At 41.7% G+C, this 19,956-nt stretch overlaps 4 protein-coding genes across 7 annotated transcripts; 2 read left to right on the top strand and 2 right to left on the bottom strand.

Moving 5' to 3' along the window:
• Nucleotides 1-5,729: 5,729 nt before the first annotated feature.
• tmem221 (transmembrane protein 221) lies at nucleotides 5,730-9,901 on the top strand. The gene is made up of 3 exons (XM_073476653.1): nucleotides 5,730-6,295; nucleotides 8,482-8,567; nucleotides 9,360-9,901. Exons 1-3 carry the CDS (start codon nucleotides 5,991-5,993, stop codon nucleotides 9,899-9,901), a joined length of 933 nt encoding a protein of 310 aa, XP_073332754.1. The 5' UTR covers nucleotides 5,730-5,990.
• On the bottom strand, nucleotides 8,365-13,434 carry borcs8 (BLOC-1 related complex subunit 8). 2 transcript variants are annotated; one of them, XM_073476659.1, is made up of 6 exons: nucleotides 13,315-13,398; nucleotides 12,970-13,082; nucleotides 12,105-12,169; nucleotides 11,908-12,015; nucleotides 10,513-10,604; nucleotides 8,365-9,096 (listed from the first exon to the last, which is right to left on the bottom strand). In XM_073476659.1, exons 1-5 carry the CDS (start codon nucleotides 13,349-13,351, stop codon nucleotides 10,535-10,537), a joined length of 393 nt encoding a protein of 130 aa, XP_073332760.1. In that variant the 5' UTR covers nucleotides 13,352-13,398; the 3' UTR covers nucleotides 8,365-9,096; nucleotides 10,513-10,534. The 2 variants fall into 2 exon arrangements, with proteins under 2 accessions (XP_073332760.1, XP_073332761.1); XM_073476660.1 differs by lacking the exon at nucleotides 10,513-10,604 and having other exon boundaries at nucleotides 13,315-13,434.
• rfxank (regulatory factor X-associated ankyrin-containing protein) lies at nucleotides 13,078-15,555 on the top strand. Of its 2 annotated transcripts, XM_073476655.1 has the most exons (10): nucleotides 13,078-13,278; nucleotides 13,685-13,732; nucleotides 13,824-13,928; nucleotides 14,062-14,172; nucleotides 14,272-14,337; nucleotides 14,427-14,527; nucleotides 14,602-14,727; nucleotides 14,882-14,948; nucleotides 15,042-15,122; nucleotides 15,207-15,555. In XM_073476655.1, exons 3-10 carry the CDS (start codon nucleotides 13,829-13,831, stop codon nucleotides 15,257-15,259), a joined length of 705 nt encoding a protein of 234 aa, XP_073332756.1. In that variant the 5' UTR covers nucleotides 13,078-13,278; nucleotides 13,685-13,732; nucleotides 13,824-13,828; the 3' UTR covers nucleotides 15,260-15,555. The 2 variants fall into 2 exon arrangements, with proteins under 2 accessions (XP_073332756.1, XP_073332755.1); XM_073476654.1 differs by lacking the exon at nucleotides 13,078-13,278 and having other exon boundaries at nucleotides 13,515-13,732.
• Nucleotides 15,352-18,028, bottom strand: nr2c2ap (nuclear receptor 2C2-associated protein). 2 transcript variants are annotated; one of them, XM_073476657.1, is made up of 5 exons: nucleotides 17,874-18,028; nucleotides 17,586-17,676; nucleotides 16,703-16,808; nucleotides 16,496-16,563; nucleotides 15,352-16,000 (listed from the first exon to the last, which is right to left on the bottom strand). In XM_073476657.1, the coding sequence occupies exons 1-5, from the start codon at nucleotides 17,909-17,911 to the stop codon at nucleotides 15,878-15,880; spliced, it is 426 nt and encodes a 141-aa protein (XP_073332758.1). In that variant the 5' UTR covers nucleotides 17,912-18,028; the 3' UTR covers nucleotides 15,352-15,877. The 2 variants fall into 2 exon arrangements, with proteins under 2 accessions (XP_073332758.1, XP_073332757.1); XM_073476656.1 differs by lacking the exon at nucleotides 17,874-18,028 and adding an exon at nucleotides 17,778-17,856.
• Nucleotides 18,029-19,956: the final 1,928 nt, after the last annotated feature.

Below are 19,956 nucleotides of genomic sequence, written 5' to 3'. Positions count from 1 at the left end.
CAGCGGATGGTTCAGGAGCGCTGCTTTCCAACAGCTGGCTGCTGCAGCCCGCCTCTCTGTCAGCACACACCGCCTCCTCGGCCGCGCCATTGGACGCGCTCCTCCGCCTCCCATCCGCCTGCGAGCGCGCCACTCACTCACTCACTCACTGAAGGCTGACAGCCAGTTCACAGCAGAAGTTACACTACATACACTTCTGCGCGGGGCTACGAAGAAAGATCCCCATTACAGAGCAGACATTTGATGTTATTGTGTCCCAAAGGAGGCTTTTTTTTGGTCTTTTTTTTTTTTTTTTTTTTTTTAAAGTAGTTTTGACTTGTTTGTGTAGAATTTCATCACTGGAGCGGTGAAGACATGAGGGTGGGAAGTGGAAAGTCTCGTGATGTACAATTTGCATATTTTCTGTTCAAAAAGGGAGACAAACAATCTATATGTCTACAGCCCCGGTGTTGTAGGAAAGTATCCAAAGTCATACAAATGAACAGTACCTGAGTCAAAGAGTGATATTTTCTAAACGGTGTCAGAATCTCAGTTTAAAACACTCAAAACTAAAATCATCAACAGAATGTGAAGAAATAAGAGTTTTGACATTATTTCAAAGACGTCCATGTATTGCGTCGTGGCAGAGGTGTCTGCTGAAGTTTGCGTGCTAACTAGTTAGCCCTGGCCTGTCCTTTTCCCCGAAAAAAACAACAACAAAAAAAATAAAAACTCCAAGCCCACAGTCTGGATCGCTAGCTGCACGGCTAACTGAGCTAACTACCTAACCGCAGCTATAGTGAGCAGCAGTTAGCAGTTTCTCTAGCATTAGCCACCCGCTATTAGTTTGGAGTATGAATTTAAAAGGTGGTCAGTTCTTACAGATTGCAACAAGATTTCTGGAAGCGGCAATTGCAGGTGTATTTTTGGACCTCACTGCTTCCCAGAGATCCAATGTCGCCTGTGTGACGTTTCATCATCTGTTATCGGTCTTTTCTTTGTTTGTTCGGCCGTGACTGTTAGCAGTAATGTTACAGTGGTTGTTACTCCCAACGCTAGCAGAGACCTGAACAAACAAAACTGTTATGTCGTGTGCGAACCACCTGCTCTCTCTGGCCGACCCACCACTGCTGGGTGAACGCGTCGCTAACTGTGCGTCGCTTGTGATATTTTCCGGGAAAGTCGCCATCCAGTGTGCATCTTTGGTATTACAGCAAATGCGAGGGCTTTCAATAGATAGTAACTTAACAGATATTTAAACATAGCACAAAACGTAAGGACATTTGTGTTTGGTAGATTATTTCTTTGTTGTAACAATGCTTCTTGACAATAAATCTTATACCGTTGGAAAGCCTGTTTATTTCCCTTTTAAATGGTGCCACATTTGTAAGGAACATGCATTTGTGGGATGAGCAGCGGAGCCGAGTATGTGGGTTGCGCCCATGAAAAATTTGCCAAATCTTTCTGCCACACAGCTTATTCTGCTATTGACTCTTGTTTGGTGTTGTTTGGTGGATTGGATGATTGAAGTCTGAAGAAACAAGACATATTGGCAATTTAACAATTTATTAATTTAACAAACAGGAGCCCCAGTAGTGTGTGGAAGACACATAAACAGCCACAGCAGCCTGGCACCTCCTCCTCATGCTGGTCACCAGCCTGGTCGCACACTGCTGTCGGATGGCATCCCATTCTTCAACCAGCATTTGTCGCAAGTCAGCCAATGTGGTTGTGTTGGTCACTCTGGCATGAACAGCACGCCCGAGCTGATCCCACAAGTGTTCAGTGGGGTTGAGGTCAGGACTGCTGGCAGGCCATACCATCCTCTCCACTCCCAAATTCTGGAGGTCGTCTCTGAGAAACCCCGCTCTGTGTGTGACCAGGCTGGTGACCAGCATGAGGAGGAGGTGCCAGGCTGTTGTGGCTGTGTATGGTTCTTCCACACGCTACTGAGGCTCCTGTTTGTTAAATTAATAAATTGCTAAATTGCCAATATGTCTTGTTTCTTCAGACTTCAATCATCCAATCCACCAAACAACACCAAACAAGAGTCAATAGCAGAATAAGCTGTGTGGCAGAGAAGATTTGGCAAATTTTTCATGGGCGCAACCAACATTGTCAGAGTCGATATTCAGAACTGTTTTTTTTTTATCTAACTGCCAATAAAATAAATTTATCTTAAATGTACTACTTTGGCTCTGATGCTGCATGCAGTTTGCAAAGTAACACGTAACTAAAGTTGTGAAATTAATCTGGTGGAGTAAACGTACCATATCTGCCTCCAAAATGTAGCAGAGTCGGAGTATAACATTGCAGAAAGATGTAAATACTCAAGTGGTGTTCGAGTACCTCAAAATTGTACTAGAGTACAGTACTTGAGTAGATGTACTTTGTTACATTCTGTCACTGTATAGTGGACATATAAAAAACAACATCCAAACCGTCACAGACATGTGGTGAGACTAAAACAGTGTTGTGACCAATTTCTTTCTTTGGGATCACCGGTAGTTGTTGGAGGAGTTCTTCTCTAATCTAAGAGCAGTTTAAATGGCCGGTTGTGTCTGTTTGGGGAGATAATGACTGAACGATGTATAAAATGAGACTCTAGAGTGTTTAAATTACATAAAAGAGACTACAAAGAGATATGATCACTCGTATAATGCATGTGAATGAACTTGAGTAGCTGTAGAAAAAAAACCTGATGCAAAGATTCCTAACCTTAAAGGGTAACGCCACTAATTTCACACATTGAAATGTGTTTACAGGGCTTGTGGAGTACTACTGCATATGTGGGGAAAAAAGTATTATAAATCCTTTTGTGGCTCCAGAGGAAGCTGCATGTAATCTGGTAAAGTGCCTCCAGTGTTGTCACTCAGAGGCTAAGTTGCATTGTGGGTAATGTAGGCTCCAGGTTTTGAAAAGGAAGAAGAATGTGTGGAATAAAAGAAAAAGTGATATGTCTGGTTCTGCTGTATCGATTTTGATCATTTGTTTTCAAATTGTCCATGATGAGTCCAAAAGTTTCAGTGTAATGCTGGAGCAGTAGACTGTTTTTCAAAACCTGTTGCCTACATTAACCAGAATGCAATTTAACCACGGACATCAAGGTAGGCAATTTATCAGATTACATGCAGCTTCCTCTGGAGCCACAAAAGGTTACCCTTGAATACAAAGCAATGTCTATTTGTGACCCCTTGTTGACTTTTGCATTTTCTTGTTTCCTGTCCTGATAATAATCTCATGACCCCTTAGATTCATCTCACGACCCCATGCGGGCATCTCATTACACAGGTTTGGGACACTTACACTTCCTCTTCTTGCACCTTTAATTTCAGGGGTTGCAGAATGATTTTAATGGAAATTGGCACTGATGTGAGTTTCTTTTTCTCCATATTATGTGAAAATCCTATACTAACTCAAGGTTGTGTAAAGCTGCACTGTCTGCTCTTAAATGTGTGAAATTTTAGGAACCACGCAGGGAATCTGATCGAAACTTTAAAGCAGTTATTTACAGAATAATTACAAAACTCATTTTAACATCGACTTTCTCAGAACATCGACTGTATTCTGCAAAGGAAATGTCATTTTAATTAAGTTCTTGTCATAATCAGGTTCTATTAAATAAATAATAACATTGGAACAAAAAGCAGTGTTATTCATTGAAGGGCTCTGCACATCATAGCGGCCCTCTGGTACAATAGACCGTCCTTCAACCTGAGGAGGAAGGTTCAAGTATATCAGCAGGCTTTGTGCTGAAGTGTCCTTTGGCAATTCACTGACTCCCCGCAGACTAATTAACTGTCATGCACTGTATCTATATGTTCGGTGTCTCTGTATCATCAGTATATGATCTGGCCACAGTCGCCTCGCCCCCTGCATCGAGGCTAAATTCTGCTGCTGCTATGATTAGATCAGTCAAAATGCATTCCAGTTTAATTTGGTTATTAAACCGAACGCTGACTGAGGCTGCGAACTCAAACTATAATTGTAAATTCAATCAACAACTCTCTGACATTCTGTCACAGAAATTAAAGAGGAATACAACTATTACATAGTCTTCTTCGGCGCAGGGTGTCTAAACTGCTGCACAGACCTCAGTAGAAAACCGGCATGCTGTCATCTAAATGTGTATATTTAGAGGTAATAACTGAATCACTGCACAAGCTGCATTATTGACTATATTTGGACGTGAGACAATGTCCTCCTATAAATAATATAGTGAGAATTTATTAGCGCACATCATCAATGGAGGACAATAACTCTGTTTCTCTCTCTCTCACACACACACAGACTGTGAGATCCCCAAGAGGTGGCTCAAACTGTGCATCTGATGCAATAGTTAGCAACATCCCTGCAGACTGCCTTTACCTCCAGGATTCACCTGCGTGGGCCACCGTCAATCCCACAGGGAATAGTGCACACACTGTAAATACAGCAAGTTAATCACCTGCAGCTAAAGGGGGAATTATACAGTTCGCTCGCTGTGTTTACGTAAACGCATTCTCCGTACATTCATTCTAAACTCGGTGAGAGCTCCATCAGTTGAACACGACCACAGTTATTAAATATTTCAAACGCACGAGGCTATTAAGCAGAAACTATAGAGAGAGAGAGATAAAGGTGCCTTTGAGAACTTTCCGTATCAAGTCCACTTTTCTTTTTTTTTTTTTTTTTTCATTTTCCTGAAACTTCTCACTTCTGCTTTCGACAAGATCAGCCTCTACCCTTTTAGAGCATGCGGTGAGGCTGTCGAATGCAGAAATAGCCTCCCTGGTCAGTGTACATGTGTGAGAGCAATTGTTCACATTGTGTACCTTTATAGCTACACTTATCTACATCTCAACAGAATGAGGGTTGCACCTTGACACACACAAACACACACACACCCACCCACCCACACACACACACACTAACCTCTAACAGAACAATAAGTCCTCTGTCACACAGACTTGAAGTATGTCAAGGTGTTTTCCGTCCAGTAGTGCGTATGTGACGTGTATGTATGGTTGATATTAAGTGTCAATTCTAACAAATCAGGCGAGTAAAAGTAAAAAAGTAAAAGTGTGGGTGAAGGTTTAGGTGACTGGATGCAACAGAAAATAAACTGTGCTTGTTTCCAGGGCAACAAGAGCAAAGTTAATTAGATTCGGAGAGTCTGAGGAGCTGCTAAGAATAAAAGGGGGGTACACAATGAAGAGGGGTTAGCTAAGGTCGCCGCCGACGCTGCTGCAAATTCCTCAAAAGTTAGCTGTAATGTACACCTGCCTCGGTATCCCTTTGCACAGAGACACTTGAGGACTTGTTTTCTTTTTGGGACTGATTTGGCTTTCCTCTCTGAAGACTTTGCTTTTAGTCTCAGGCAGAAGATAAACAAATGGCATGTTAAAAAGGGGTGTTATAATCCTTTAATCACTTTATGAAGATGCCACCACAGCATAAAAATGTAGGTTAATCCATAAGCCCCATTGTCATGAGGAGTTATTTTGATATTTTGAGGTGTGTTTATCCTTAAAGATAGACCCCCACTCCAATGCTTTTTTTTGGGGGGGGGAAATTTTCACTATAAAATGCATATTAATTAGATGCAAATGATATTAACTTAGCAGCAGGATTGGACAGTTTTGATGTCCTTTGTCCAGCCGGGGGTGTTTTGTGTTTAGTCAGTGGGCTCTGCCTCCCTCAGGAGCACGTCAACGCATTGTTTCCGAGGATCCAGGAGAAAAAGTCCATTGTTGTTGCGAAGTTTTTAATCTGGGGATTTAAAGCACATCACATGCTCAGACTGGGCAGCTCCGCCACCACAACAGCCAAACTCCTGCAACGACAGAAAGAAAAAAAAAAAATCCATGCTGGGAAAAGAAAACTATTCATCCAGAGAGGACAGAGAGGCAAACATTTCATACACACTTGCAATGCCTGCGCACTTCACGGGAGTTTAGGATCGCTGGAGAAGAAGCGCGCTGAAGAAGTGGACAGGGGGGGCTTTGTTTATTCTCTGGAGAAAAACCAACATGTCGCTCAAATACAGCCAGCGGTCGTTAATAGTTCTGTCTTTACTGGGGATTTTATCGGCCATCATGTCTGTTTTATCGGTCATTTTGATTTTCCAGCTCCAGTCTCAACAGGCGGCCGTGAAGGAGTCTCCCTCTCCGTCCGCCTCCGCGCTCATACCCGCTCATGTGTGGGCCGTCCTGCTGCCCGTGTCCACGGTGCTGTCCGCCCTGTCGCTCACCCTGCACCTGAGCTCCGCGGCGGTGTGTCTCCTCCACAGCTACTTCTCCACAGAGGTCTGCAGAGGAGAGGAGGACACGGACAGGTATTGAGACCTAACGCGGCTCCTTTCTACCTGTCTTGTTAACGAGGAGAGCCGCTTCACTCGCTGTGGTGTTCTGCTGCTGTCGGTCCAAATAGACCAGAACAGGTAGTTCCGGTCAGTCGTGACAGGCCCGGTCACGTTTTAAGGCTTGTGATGGCCTCAACTAATCCATCAGCTGTTTTTACATAATTGATTATTCAGTTGGAGTAATGTTTTAGGAGAAAAATACTAAAAAATTCCCAGACTCCACTTTGTTAAATTTGTATATTTTCAGGATTATTTACTCCTCGTTGACAGAAAACTGAATATCGTTGGGCTGTGTACAAAATAAGATGTTTGGGGACGCCATCTTGGGCTTTGGAAAACATATTTTTTGCTGTTTTTTTAGCATTTTATAGAGCAAACGACTAATTGATTAATTGAGAAGATAATGGTTAGTCGCAGCCCTAATGGCCCGTACAGTTTATTGCAATATTAATATGTAGGAAAGCAACCTTTGAAGCAGGACTAAGCACGTTTTCAAAGAAGAAATAGACACAATCTTTCTCGAAACAAATATTAAAGTTGAGTTTATAAAAAACCCACCCTTACTCAAGTCAATACAATCCAGGTTTGCTGCTTTTTTTCGGCCTACTCGGCCTGATATAACCAGCATCTTAAGTGGCTAATGCTAGCTCGTTGTTAGCTTACATTATATGAATAGATTTTGTGAAAAGGTCATCATGAAAAGTCATACTATAGCAACGTTACTGCGTATGTAAGCATGTAGTTTCAAAGACGTACTGTGTTGAAGAGGTATCCACTGTTGTTAGCATGGCTAACTGAGCCAACAAGCTAACAGCGGCTAAAGTTACAGTTAGCAGGCGCTCTAGTGTTACGCTGCCCCCATTTGTGGCCAATTCTTACGTATTGCACCTTTAAACACATTAAGCTGCATAAAATACCATTTTCACGTGAAATAGTTGGTAAACACAGGTGTTGCTAATCGCACTAATCAATTATCTACGTCCAAATATAACAGTCTTAGTTAATAACGTGTTTTTACATTACATTACTTTTCCCATTTCAAAATGGCTGCCGTGATAAAAGGTCTATTTCAGTTAAACAACTTGTTGATTTGAGAGAAATGACCAGGCAAATAGAAACCTCTGTGATGCATGATGCAATCCAACACAACAGCACTGTAATAAATCCTGCCAGGGGTAAGCTTTCTAAAATCTTGTTGTTGACACTAGGCTCGAGGTACAGTTTGTTAATTCCACTGGATTTCTGAGGGTGTAGTTTGTTTGTGTATGCAAATGAGAAAAGCAAAACATGTAACAACTTAAAATATAACACTCAGCGAACAACACCACCGCAAAGAGCAGCCTCACGTAATGAGGCTGAATTAATGCCTCTTCAAAAATATAATGTTTTAAAGACACATAGTTATTATTACGAGGCTAAAGCACTGAATCGCATTATGTCCTGCGTAAGGTCATTTCTTTCTGGTCTCGCGGTCAGTGCACAAAGTTCTTGCTATAAGTGGAAACTTATCATTTAATCAGTTTAGTGTGCGTTTGTGCCTGAGCCCACACCATCTTCTTTAATTGTTCTCTTTTAACCGCAGCGGATCATAGTCGACTGTTTTAAGTTTCATTAAAAGAAAACATAGTTTCAGAAGCGTTAAAGGGCCGTCCTTGTGTGTCAGAGTGCAGAGGCCCTCGCTGCGGTATTATTGAACGACCCCCACCTCTCAACCCCTATGAATCCCATCTAAACAATGGCCTTCCTCTCATTATGCACCCAGCGCACAGTCCCTAGCTGGCCCTTTCCCACGTCGGTTTACAAATCCAACAGCATACCCCGGGACCTCCCGACTGACAGAGGGGACATTCCAAGAAAATGTGAATAATAATGAGCTATTCAAAATATCCAGCATTTAAACTCACCCAAATGCTCATTAATCAAATGTTTTAGGCCTTTCAGTTCTGATGTATAAACTCATCAGGGGAGAGGGGGAAAAAAAGGAAAGTTTAGCTAAAAGAGGTCCAATTAACTGAAACAAAAGAAAATGGTCCACACAGAAATTATGTTGCATAAAATCGTCTTCATTTATGCAGCGATGAGAAAACTACAGTAGCAGTGTTTAAGTGTAAACATATCTCAGGCACGACACATTCAACACATGACATTTGTTTCCACAGAGCAGACTGGTTTCTTTTGGATAGCAGAGCTGTACGACATGTGGCTATTGGACTGTTCTGCCTGGGGGTTTCTGTCTATTTGGCAGGTAAGAACAAAGGAAGATTCTGGATTTTCTCTTTAAGAACACGTTGACCAATCTGGCATGTACAGAAAAACAAGCTTTTATAATTTGCATGCAGGGTGCTTTTTAGTCTTCTACCAACAAACTCACAAAACCCTGAAAACTAGTGTCCAAAACATTGGCGGTGCAGCGGATTTTTCAACAGCAGAGGCAAAACCAGCACGGCTGCTTTCTCTCTGGTCCGTCCAGAGAGTCCCAGAGAACAATGCATTCTTTGAGCAGCGTCCATGACTTAAGTGTTTTTAATGCTGGACCTGGCAGTGCTGTGGTGCGCTGTTCCACTGAGCGGCTTGTACTGTGGGGGTCACTGGAGGCAGTCACTCCATTGTGATGAGGAGGTGTCGCCCTAATGACCTCCCCTTCGGCCTCAATCAAGAGGTAGCAGAGCAGGAGACTGTAGAAGCAACACCAACAGCTCAGGAAGTCACGTCACATCCCACTGCTGTGCTTTTCTCCCCCTTCCTTTAGCATGCCTGAGTCCATAGTCCTTTTCCTGGAGATAAACAAAGGACAACTCAGCTAAGAACAGCTTGCCTTTATATGATATTTCGACAAAATTAAATACATTTTTGTTAAACAATTGCAGTGATGTGGAAATAAAAAAACTAGCAACAGTTGAAACTAGCAGCAAACTGAGACACAAGTAAAAATAACAACTCTCATGTCTTTTGTTGAAAGTTATTTGGTGTACTAAATAAAAGATGTTGGTCACTTAGTGTTTCTGTGTATAAAAATTCTGTTTCTCTTCCTTGGCAGCTATGTCCATCTTTATGCTCCTGATATTCGAGGTGGAGACGGGCATCGCAACCGCTTGCGTACTCTCCTCTGGGATCTTAATCCTACTGCTCGTTGTGATCCACTCTCTGGTCAAAGCTTCCCGAACTGCCAAGCACTATCACGCCGACCACCTCGACACCCTCTTCCAGAACGACCACAGGAGCAGCAGCACACCTGTCTCCCGACCCTGTGAGCTCAAAATCGGCGTCGACAAACCGCGGATGCACCGCAGCCACTCTCATCTGCAGCATCCGATCTCCCACCCTCACTGTGGCACCCCGAGACAGCGAGAACCGTACCAGCAACAGCAGTACTCTCCCGCTGGAGGTTCCCAGGGCCACTTGAGTGATAAAGACGGATACAGCAGTGGCGGAAGTTGTCCTCGAATGCACCGGACCTTGTCTACTGAATCTGGTCTACTGCAGGCCCAGGCTAAACCCTGGAATGGGGTCAACAATGAGATGAGGAGTGTCCTAGCTCGCAAGTCAGGGATTACTGCAAAAGACTCAACTCTTGTGTGACATGAAGGAAGCTGAGCTTGTGGTTAAAGACAATTGGTTGATTTCTAAGTGTCATCTCAAGCAGATATAGAACTGTCAATTTGTACCTTTATATACTCAACATGTTTATCCTGACTGATTGCAGACAATGTGGGACAGAGAATAAAAAATATATACCCACATTTTCACCTTAGCTGATTACCCCAGTTCAGATTATAAAGCATTTTCACACATTGGGCACAACTTTTGTATTTGTAGTGTTTTGTATGAATGAACTTGATTTAAATCTCATTATACGCACCAATGTTGCTCAAGTATCAATCTGGCAAATGTATAGCTTTCATTGTAATAATGTAAATACTTTATTCTGCTGTATATGGAGGCTTGCCAAATATTTGTGCACAATGTGCAAATGTGTTTTGTTATACGTTGCTCAAATGTTTTCATATCAACTTCAAACTAATTAATTTGAGAGAGCATAATTCAGTTTTAAAGTAGGATGTTTTTCGATGCCTATGACATTAAAACGTTCAAAACATCTGTTAATGTCATTTAAATTCACGTTTCAATACCTTCTGAGAGAGACCGTTGTGTTTAAATGTGATTATTTCATGTCTGGAGGAACTACTAACCTTGGACACCTCTGTCCAGAGGTCATGAGGAAGTGGATGGGGCATGTGGAGCAGAGACAAGGGGACTGGGAGGGGGGGTCACATCATGTAAGCTTCATGCAGGTGTCAGTGGGAACAAAAAAACAAATAAAACAGAAAACATGAAGGACCCAGTAACTACAAAGAGTTAAGAACAGGCCTGGTCAATGTTTTGCAGTTGTTGGGGAAATAAACTGTCAGAAACTGAAAGTAAAATGACAAAATATTAACTGATACAAATGACTATAAATGAGGGATTAGATCAAACAAACTGAAACAAAGGTTATACATGAACAATGGTATGACGTGGATCAAAGAATGAATACAAACAGGATAAAACTCCAAAGAGCAGCGGTGTCCAGGGGTGGGTGATATGGCGAGTGACATCCTAAAATACAATGGCTTGTTCAAATATTGACACAGTTATGTCAATGACTATTTTTGGTTTGTAGAGATAATTGTGCATGAAAGCCACCTCCGGTGATAATATCAAAAATATCGATGTAAGTTCTGAACATTTGACAGTTTAAATACTAATATTCTGCAGTATCAATACGCCCATACCAGCTGTGCTTTCTCGCTCTCTCACATGCACTACTGCAGTGTCCACATAGGCCCGCCTCCTTCCACTCTCCAAGTAAATTAACTTAGATGCTGTTGTGCTAACCACAAAGCACACAAGCCTTGTTATATTTATCCTTTAATAAAAATTTTAATTTCTACGGCCTCAATGTTGTGCCAGTTTTTTCCTGTGGTATCGAGCATGCCATCAAGTTTTGATATCTTTCAAGGTTTTGTAGCAAAGTTAGAAATGACAGTATTGTGACAACACCAGAGGAAACAATCGTGGGTACAGGTACAGGCATTTTTCAAAGTGAATAACACCCCGATGCATTAAGTTTGTATATATATATTTCTTATTACTACTGTCATAAATAATTAGTCATTCAAATGTCTTAAACCCATAGGCTCTGCATTTGCATAAAACCTTCCAGATATGAAAAACAGAGTTGTACTCAAGTCACTATTAAACAGTGCTGGAAGTCTTATACTCTGAAGCAGCCATAAGCATGTGTTACATATAGAAGAGGTGAGTTAACTAAGAGTCAACAAAACTACCGTTGCAGCTTGACAAATGTTTGTATACATCTAAATTTGCACATTTTGTTGCTTTTTATTGATTTTTGATACAACTGAAAGAAACAGATTTTAGTTTTTAGAGACAGGGAAACATAGCTATCTAGTAAACTTTGTTAATATATTAGAATAAATAAAGGGACAAGAACAATTAGAATAACAGCATTAACGCCAAGATAAAAAAAAAGATTAATAAATGCTATATGGATGTGTTGGTGTAATCTCACTCCTGCCTCCTACCTGCGTCCTTGAGAGTTGCTAATCTGTTCCTTCATGCTGATGGCCTGACGGAGGAGGCTGTCAATGTTTTTGAAATACATGCTGCTGTTCGTCATGCTCTTCACAGCGCTGTGAAAACCAACAGATCAATCAAAGCGTTAACAGTCATGACAGTGGGATTGTGCAAATGTAATATGTGGATCTATGCTTCTTCTCACCTGCATGCATACTCTACAGAGTAGATGGCTCCTTGACTCTGCTCCTCCCAGCTCTGCATGTCTGTCTGCATGAGAAATGACAGCAAGACCATCAAATATTCAGGAAAAGGGTATAACTAAATTATACTGGTAGTTGGTACAGTACGTACAGAGCTTTTAAGAGCATGCGTCTAACCACCACCACACAAACACATGATCTCTTTGGCTAATGTAATGCCTTCTGATGTGAAAGTGGACGACGGCTTCATCAAAAAACACAAACACTATTAGGGCGCGAAAAGAAGTCAGAAAGAAGAAACAGCAAGCAAACTTAATAAGGGAAAATACTAATAATTCTACTTGAGGTTTATTTTTGAGGTTGTTGTGGGTGGTAATGTTTAACTAGAGCGCATTACATTCAAAGTTACGTACGTGAATGGGGTGGACAAAGTATTAGAAACACCTCTCAATATAATGCAGTCCCGTTCAACACCATTGAAAAACAGGGGTGGGACAAATCATGATCGTCTTGCGATTTATCGATTATTGCAGAATCGCTGCATCGTGGTACTATTGTTATCGTGGGCAATGTATCGTGAATAGTAATGTGAGTTACTCTGATTCCTACCCATAATGCAAAATACAACCTCAATCATAAACATGTAGTTGAATTTATACCACTATAAGAAAACATTATTTTCTTGGTAAAGGCAGAAGTTATGGCATCATCTTGTACTGTGGTTGACAGATTAGGGACTGTTATCAGTCTGACACAATCTTTCCTGTCTGCCTGTTAAAATAGCACTATGTAAAATCGTTTCTGAAGTTTATTTCCCTTTAATGCTCAGCTTGCTTTTCATTGAGCTGTATGATCAGGGTGAGCTACCTTGTGCTGCACCAGTTCAGGCAGGGACCTCCTGACGTGCTCCTGCAGCCGGTAGAGAGCCACTGACGGCTCGTTAGCCAGGACGTACATGCTCTCCGTGAATTTGTCAGTCACTGCGGAGTCAAAGAAGTACAGACACATGATAAGCAAGGACGACCCGTGTTAGAAAAAATATTTAAAAAAAACACCCAGCAGCACGGGACATGGACAAATAGCCATGTAAACACAGACCTAGCATAGCATTAGCTTAGCGGCGAAGGTGAGCTAGCGGCTACTAGCTTAGCTGAAGCGGTCTGACATAACGATGAGGTGAGTTGTGTGCTGATTTACTGAGCTAATGTTTACCTCGTCTGACTTTGAGTTGCATCTCCTGGTCCTCCATGATGAAAGCAGGTTTAACTGATAACACAGTGCGGCTGCAGCGCCTCTTGTGTCAGCTGATCCTCGCTCCTTCCGTATTGTTGTTGTCATGTGTCACACGACGATGTTCCGGACAGAAATACCGATTATTAAAAAAACAGTTCTTCCGTCACGGGGCACCAAAAAGCTGCGAGTCGATACGCGGGGTTGAATCAAACGTGTTTATCATTTTATTTCGTCAAAATGCTGGATTAATTGAAACAGCTGATCAGCTGAGAGATGAGTAGTAGTGTGTCGGTGCACATCGGTGGCCAGCAAGCTCCATCGGGTGATCTGAATTAATTTTTACTTTCAGTTTTCTCAAAAGGAAGTTGGCGCAATTTAGACCGTGAGCCTCGATGTGGTGAGTGGACAATACGAGTCGCTTCATAAACTAACTCTGGCTACTTTTCCCACATGATTTCGTAGTTGATGTCTTGTTTTTTTTATTGCAGTGATCATGGAGGCCGGAGGTGATGAAGAGGTTGCAGATGGCCGAAATATTCAGTCATCTAACGCTAATGTTGGCCCTTCCGAGTCCAGAGATGAGAGGTCCAATGGTAGCTACCTCTTCTCCATCCGTCAACACTTTCATGACATCATTGTATCCATTTCTGTGTATGTTTGCAGCCCGGAAAGATAATCACATTTACAGTGGATGTCTTGCTTTCACTTCACATGGCTGTGGTTCAGTGTCTCCAGAGAACATGGATGTGGATGAAGATGGTTTGTTCAAACACTCCACCACTCTGACCAACAAGCAGCGTGGGAATGAGGTCACAGTGCGCCCGGCTACATTAGACTGTGAGTATAATGTGCAAAGAGCTGAGGAGCTAGTGTGCAATCATGGCATTTTCATCATCTGGGAGCATCATGAGGTTATTAAGACTTTATTCCCATCAGCTCTGTCCATACACCAGCTGGCAGCTCAGGGCGAGGTTTCACAAGTGGCTGCACACCTGAGCAAAGGTGAGGGATCTGGACACAAGGCAGACCACATGTTTTTTTTGTTGTGAATTAAAATGTACAAAATTCCTGTTCCCTCTTTTGTTTTGCAGACGGCTCACTGCTCAGCAAACAGGATGAACGGGGCTTCACTCCTCTCATGTGGGCAGCAGCGTTTGGAGAGAAAGCAGTGGTGGATTTTCTCCTCGAGAAGGTCAGAAATAATCGGTGGCTGTGGCTTGAGACAAAATTCACAATGTCACTGATGTTCATTGTTTTTCTTTTTAGGGTGCAGACCCCAAAACTATTGCGAGGGAGCGAGAGAGCGCCCTGACACTGGCCAGCTCTGGAGGTTATGTGGACATCGTGAAGTCTCTTCTCAAACACGGAGTCGACATTAACACTTATGATTGGGTACATACCTTTTTTTTATTATGTCAGACATGTCATCAAAAAACCATGACATTTATAAGTTATGGCAAGGCAACACACATTATTAAAATGGCTGAAAAACAACAATGTGATTTTTTTTTTGTTGTCGTTTGTAATGAACACTTTTTAATCCCAGAACGGTGGGACTCCTCTTCTTTACGCTGTACGAGGGAACCACATCAAATGTGTGAAGGCTCTCTTAGGTACACTGAAATTCTTCATTGTAAAGTCACTATAAATTCTAGCAAAGCCTGTCTGAATGCTTTATTAATTGCCATTGCTGTACTCTCTTGCAGCCAACGGAGCAGACATGACCATTGAGTCGGACTCTGGGTACAGTCCAATGGCCTTAGCTGTTGCTCTTGGACACAAAAAGAGTATGTGTTTTATTTAGTTACTTAGTTTCATTTTTTTTTTAATTGTTTGGCTGAATTAACATTTTTATTTCTTTTGTTTCCTAGTTCAGAAAGTGTTGGAGGACCATATTCTGAAACTCTACAAGCCGCCAACATGACACTATAGTTACATGGACAGTCTGACACTGTTGATCTCAGATCTACAACCAGCCGTCATCGGTGGTGAGAAGACCTCTGCCACAATAATAGATTGGTACACATGCAGAGACATTCACAGAGTGAACTTCATTTGTTGTTTTATAAACTGTTTATTCCATTTGTATGCATTTTTTTGTATGCATTACAATGTACAAACAAGGACTAAAATGTGACATTTGCGCAAATTAATTATTTTGTTTTGCTGAAGGGCAGCAAAAGACTGTAAACAAGTTTTAATAAAAAAGTATTTTCATACTGTGTGTTCTGCTGGAATGGCACCTAAACTCAAAGGCACAATAAAGAATAGAGAGTGTGATAAATGATATATAATCACAGAAAACCCATTAAATATGAAATTAAAATTCAGACCATATGCCAAGCCTTCTGTGTTCAAGTGATCAAGGGTGAGATGGCTTGACAGATCCCTGAAAGCGTCCATACCAAAAAAGGCCACGTTCATATCAGTTCATGAGGTGGCAGTATAGATGAGATGTTTTCCAAGTGCCACCACACCACCCTGTATCCTGTACTTTACTCAGGGTCACTTCCTCTCTCATGAGAGGATTTGAAAAAGATGGTCATGAGGCTTTCTCCCCCAGGACGTCCAAGGAATAAACAATGATTCTCCCAAAAAAGTCGGCACTATTCTCAAACATTATTTTTACTTTGTCCACCGCAGGGGCCTCCTGTATGGGAAAGCTGTGGGTGTGGAGTTAAGAACAAGATAAGCATGGTATTAATGAAAACATGTACAGGAAAATATTGTCTGATACTTAATATAAACCATATAGAACAGTGCGGGGAAACACACCGTGTTCCTGGAGTGACAGGTGCAGGCTGCAGTAAGAACCCTTGTGTTGACTAACGTCATGTATTAAAGCAGAATTGCTTTTAGTATTTCATTACCCATGTCTTTAAAAAAAAAAGATTATCTGTAGCAAGCACTGGTTGCAAATTATGATAATAATGCAGTCATGCAGTTAAATGAAGGATTAAATGTAAGATGTATAGCTCCCTTCACACTTACTGGTAAATAATATGTTGAAAATATACAGTGTATTTTCATATTTTTTCTACCCGCTTTGCCAATATATGTATAAAAGTCTTTTCCATGATTGGTCTCATTCATGACACAGAATTGACCCTGTTCTCAATCACATTTCTGTAAAATGCTGCATAAAAAGAGTGGAGGATATCTGAAGAGAGTTGTTGTCCTCTGGATAAAAATGGCTGATCATGGTAAAGTCTCCCTCTCTTGGGCAACCTGCAGAAAGCACAAGTGAAAATCATTTATCTAGTCACAAGAAATGGCAAACACTTAAATCAGCAAGTGTTGGATTATCACATAAGAAAACAATTTGTAATGAGGCTTATAGTTGGAAAATGTAGTGTCTGGGTGTTACCTTCTAGTTTGCATGTTTTTGCTGAGAAGCCTCCCTGGAACTGGACCTTCAACTGTGACACCTTGACAGATTGGGGAAACTCCAGAATCACCCACTGACATTCACCCTGTCAAAGATAAATGAAGATGATTCACAACCAGATTGACTGTGGGAAGTATTTGAGTATAGCTGTTTCTCTGTTCCGTACCACACAGGAACTGTAAGTAGGGTGTCAGTATCTAGTGTGTTCACTCTGGAAAATCAAATGAATATATATGACTTAAAACAGCCTGCGTGCATAGTTGACGTACCCTCATCTACACTGCAACGCAAAAGGAGAACTGCACACAGCTGGAAAACAGTCAAATGTGGACGGTGTTGAAACAGATTTAGGAACATCTCAAGAAACTAAACGGTTACATTTCTGAGGAAAACGTGAGTTTAAAAGCCACTCTGAGTTGCAGTCTGAGCATTATCTTATCTCCTGGTGTACAATGATGAAGGATTTTTATGTCTTGTATATGAACTGGAAGAACAGAATACTATGACAGTTACTATACTACTATATACACTAAGTACAGTGTCTCCTCGACATTCATTCAGGAGTGGTGGACCCTGACAGTAAGAACACTACCACCACAGCTAGGTAATTGGAAACTGAACATTATAACCTAGATTATTAAACGAAATTGTGGGAAAGCAGCTGTTCAATCATGATTAATTAACCAAAATGGACAATATGAATGCTGCATACCACTTACAGCACTAAAACCAACACTAAGACCAGGTATAGGTTAGGGACAAACACCAAAATGACCCAAAATGAAAACCACTTCTACAAAACAATAACAGAGGAAACACTGGAGCATGTAAGTTAGTATGTAATTGTTGGTGCAGTTTTTACCTGGTCTGAGTTCCAGCACGTCTCTTCATTGCTGTCAAACATATACTTCTTCCCATACTGCTTCACATCTCTGTTTAGCACTGAACTCACCCTAAAATTGGAAGGGGACACAATCCCAGTTGTTAGTGTACATCTCTACTAGCCAACAGCAGCTAACACACAGCAACAGAGAGCATAAGGTGTTTAATTTACGTGTCGTTTCGTATCGTCCGAACGAGAGACATTTTACACATGACAGTTCAGTCCGAGCGGCTGTCTCTTCATTCATTTTAACAGTTATTTCTTTACCTGCTCTGAGTTTCACTGCAAATCAATGAGGACGCCATGTTGCATGGTTTAAACCCCACCAGCTGCCGTCAAGCGATGCGGCGGCGCGCTGCGTCTTTACGACAGCGACGTCATCGGGGAGCTGCTTCTCTTCCCGCCACTAGATGGAAGTGACGCTCCGTCAAAACATCAAGAGTTGGTCTTCCTGCTGCAACTGCAGGTAAAGTTATATTCATCCAAGGTCCCGACGGCTCAAGATGAATAATTGAGAGCATAAATCATTAAACTTAATTCGACTCTTTCTAATCTGTTTGCCCAGCGGTCTGGTCGGAGAAGGGCTGCGTGCTGCCCGCCATCTTGTTTGTAACTTACCTGCGTTTCTCCCTCCATGTTTTTTTTCCTCCTTTCTTTCTTTTTTTTTTATTCAAGAACTTCAAATACATACAAACAAGTTATACAAGTTCAAAATCATCAACAAGAGGTCTGCTAGTTTTTAAAAATGTGTAAATAGTCTAATTGTTTTTACTTTACTCACTTTAAAAGTGTGACAGGAGGAGGGCAATATTTCAAGCCGTTTACTTTTGTGAATGTAATATCGTGCTAACATAAAAATTAAATTATGTACGAGAAGTTGGACTTTAATTAAAGTTAAATATCAATCTTTGTTGGAGTGACATCTTTTTCAAGCATTTCTGAAAGGTATTTCTGTAAATCGAGCCAAAAGGCAGCAGTATGGAAACGATCTGTGAAATCACGTACAATAGTTTCTCCCTCACAATCACAAAAAGAGCATCTGTTGTTTACATCAGAGGAAAAAAATGACAAATATTGTCTTTTACAGGATAGTATGTACAATTTTGAAAGGAAACTCTTTGATTCTATTTGGGATTATGTACTTACGAGGCGAGAGTCTCCGTCTCTGTTGTCTGCAGGAAGGTCAGGGAGATAAGAATCGATTAGGAAGAGACCATAGGACCACAGACACTAAAGGTGAATCAATCAGCTAACCGATAGTAACCTTTAAATGAAACAGACAGAATACCACAGGAGAGTCAGCTTTTTATGTTACATGTGTGTTAAAATATAACTGGATTGTTTTTTTTTGTTCAGGCAGAGCAGATTTGATAACCTAATCCCATACAAGAGCCAGTTTATTGGCTTTGTTAGTGAGACATATTCCTACATCACTCTCACCAAGGAAGCAGCAACACGGCCGAGTAAATGTGTGTGTGTGTGTGTGTGTGTGAGAGAGAGAGAGGGATCTGGCACATGGCTTATTGCAGATGGAGGACTCCTGCTGAGGTTTTGTCACAGTGCCCCCTCACTGCAGATAATCAATAGGTCTGAAATACAAAACCTGATGAAACCCAGCCTCCGTGAAAATTGCACAGGGGGCTGGGGAGGGTGACTGGATCGTGAGGTTTGGACACACGGCCCCTTACCTCTTCCACCATCAGTGCCACACACACATTTGCTTTGTGAGCCTTGCACTAACATTACAATGTGGGTCCATATGGCAGGCCTTACAGCCCACTGTCAAGTATTTGAGATTGAGTATAAATTGTGATTTAAAGGCTGCTGTAATATTTGTCCCATATTTGTGAAATACGCTTGCTCAACAATTAATTTGCCAGGTGCTCAGATTCTGGCCCGTAGCCATTTTGGACCCCCCCCCCCCACCTGGCCAGCATACCCGTGTGGGCCTCACATGGGTGAATGATGAGTTGGCAACGGGGCCCATAAAATCTTGCCTGCTGGCTCCATAAATGCCCCATGTTTGCTTTACCAATGTGGGCTGCTACTAATGCCAGGATGGGCGGCAAGTAGGGCCCACATGTGCAATCATGTTTGGAACCATCATGGGGTATATTGTTTTATCCACTGGCTGGCTCCAGGAAGTCACTGCACCCACCCAAAAAATAGTCTGGCACATAACGACCAGTAAAAGCATATCTTGGTGTTTATACGGCCCGGTTTTTGTACAGGTTAAACAAATGTGATGTAAGGTGTTAGTTCAGCCTTTTTCACGCATGAATTCTGGACAATTTCCAGAGAATCAGGTGTGGACATTTTCCAGAGTTGCACAGTAAGGGTGTCATTTTGA

Source organism: Pagrus major, chromosome 11, assembly GCF_040436345.1.
Source record: "Pagrus major chromosome 11, Pma_NU_1.0".
Lineage (NCBI taxonomy): Eukaryota > Metazoa > Chordata > Actinopteri > Spariformes > Sparidae > Pagrus > Pagrus major.
The sequence above is the reverse complement of the archived record's forward strand: the minus strand, read 5'-3'. Positions and strand labels throughout refer to the sequence as shown.

Bases quoted from the DNA above. Each gene is read 5' to 3' on its own strand.
- tmem221 (XM_073476653.1), top strand. From the start codon at position 5,991: ATGTCGCTCAAATACAGCCAGCGGTCGTTAATAGTTCTGTCTTTACTG. The intron at 6,296-8,481 runs GTATTGAGACCT...TTGTTTCCACAG, and splicing joins GGAGAGGAGGACACGGACAG to AGCAGACTGGTTTCTTTTGG. The intron at 8,568-9,359 runs GTAAGAACAAAG...CTTCCTTGGCAG, and splicing joins GGTTTCTGTCTATTTGGCAG to CTATGTCCATCTTTATGCTC.
- borcs8 (XM_073476659.1), bottom strand. From the start codon at position 13,351: ATGGAGGACCAGGAGATGCAACTCAAAGTCAGACGAG. The intron at 12,170-12,969 runs GTAGCTCACCCT...TTTCTCATGCAG, and splicing joins CTGAACTGGTGCAGCACAAG to ACAGACATGCAGAGCTGGGA. The intron at 10,605-11,907 runs GTAGGAGGCAGG...ACCTGCATGAAG, and splicing joins AGCAACTCTCAAGGACGCAG to CTTACATGATGTGACCCCCC.
- rfxank (XM_073476655.1), top strand. From the start codon at position 13,829: ATGGAGGCCGGAGGTGATGAAGAGGTTGCAGATGGCCGAAATATTCAG. The intron at 14,528-14,601 runs GTCAGAAATAAT...TTTTCTTTTTAG, and splicing joins TGGATTTTCTCCTCGAGAAG to GGTGCAGACCCCAAAACTAT. The intron at 15,123-15,206 runs GTATGTGTTTTA...TTTGTTTCCTAG, and splicing joins TGCTCTTGGACACAAAAAGA to TTCAGAAAGTGTTGGAGGAC.
- nr2c2ap (XM_073476656.1), bottom strand. From the start codon at position 17,818: ATGTGTAAAATGTCTCTCGTTCGGACGATACGAAACGACAC. The intron at 16,809-17,585 runs GTAAAAACTGCA...TATCTTTGACAG, and splicing joins CGTGCTGGAACTCAGACCAG to GGTGAATGTCAGTGGGTGAT. The intron at 16,001-16,495 runs ATATCCTCCACT...CTCCACACCCAC, and splicing joins AGGACAACAACTCTCTTCAG to AGCTTTCCCATACAGGAGGC.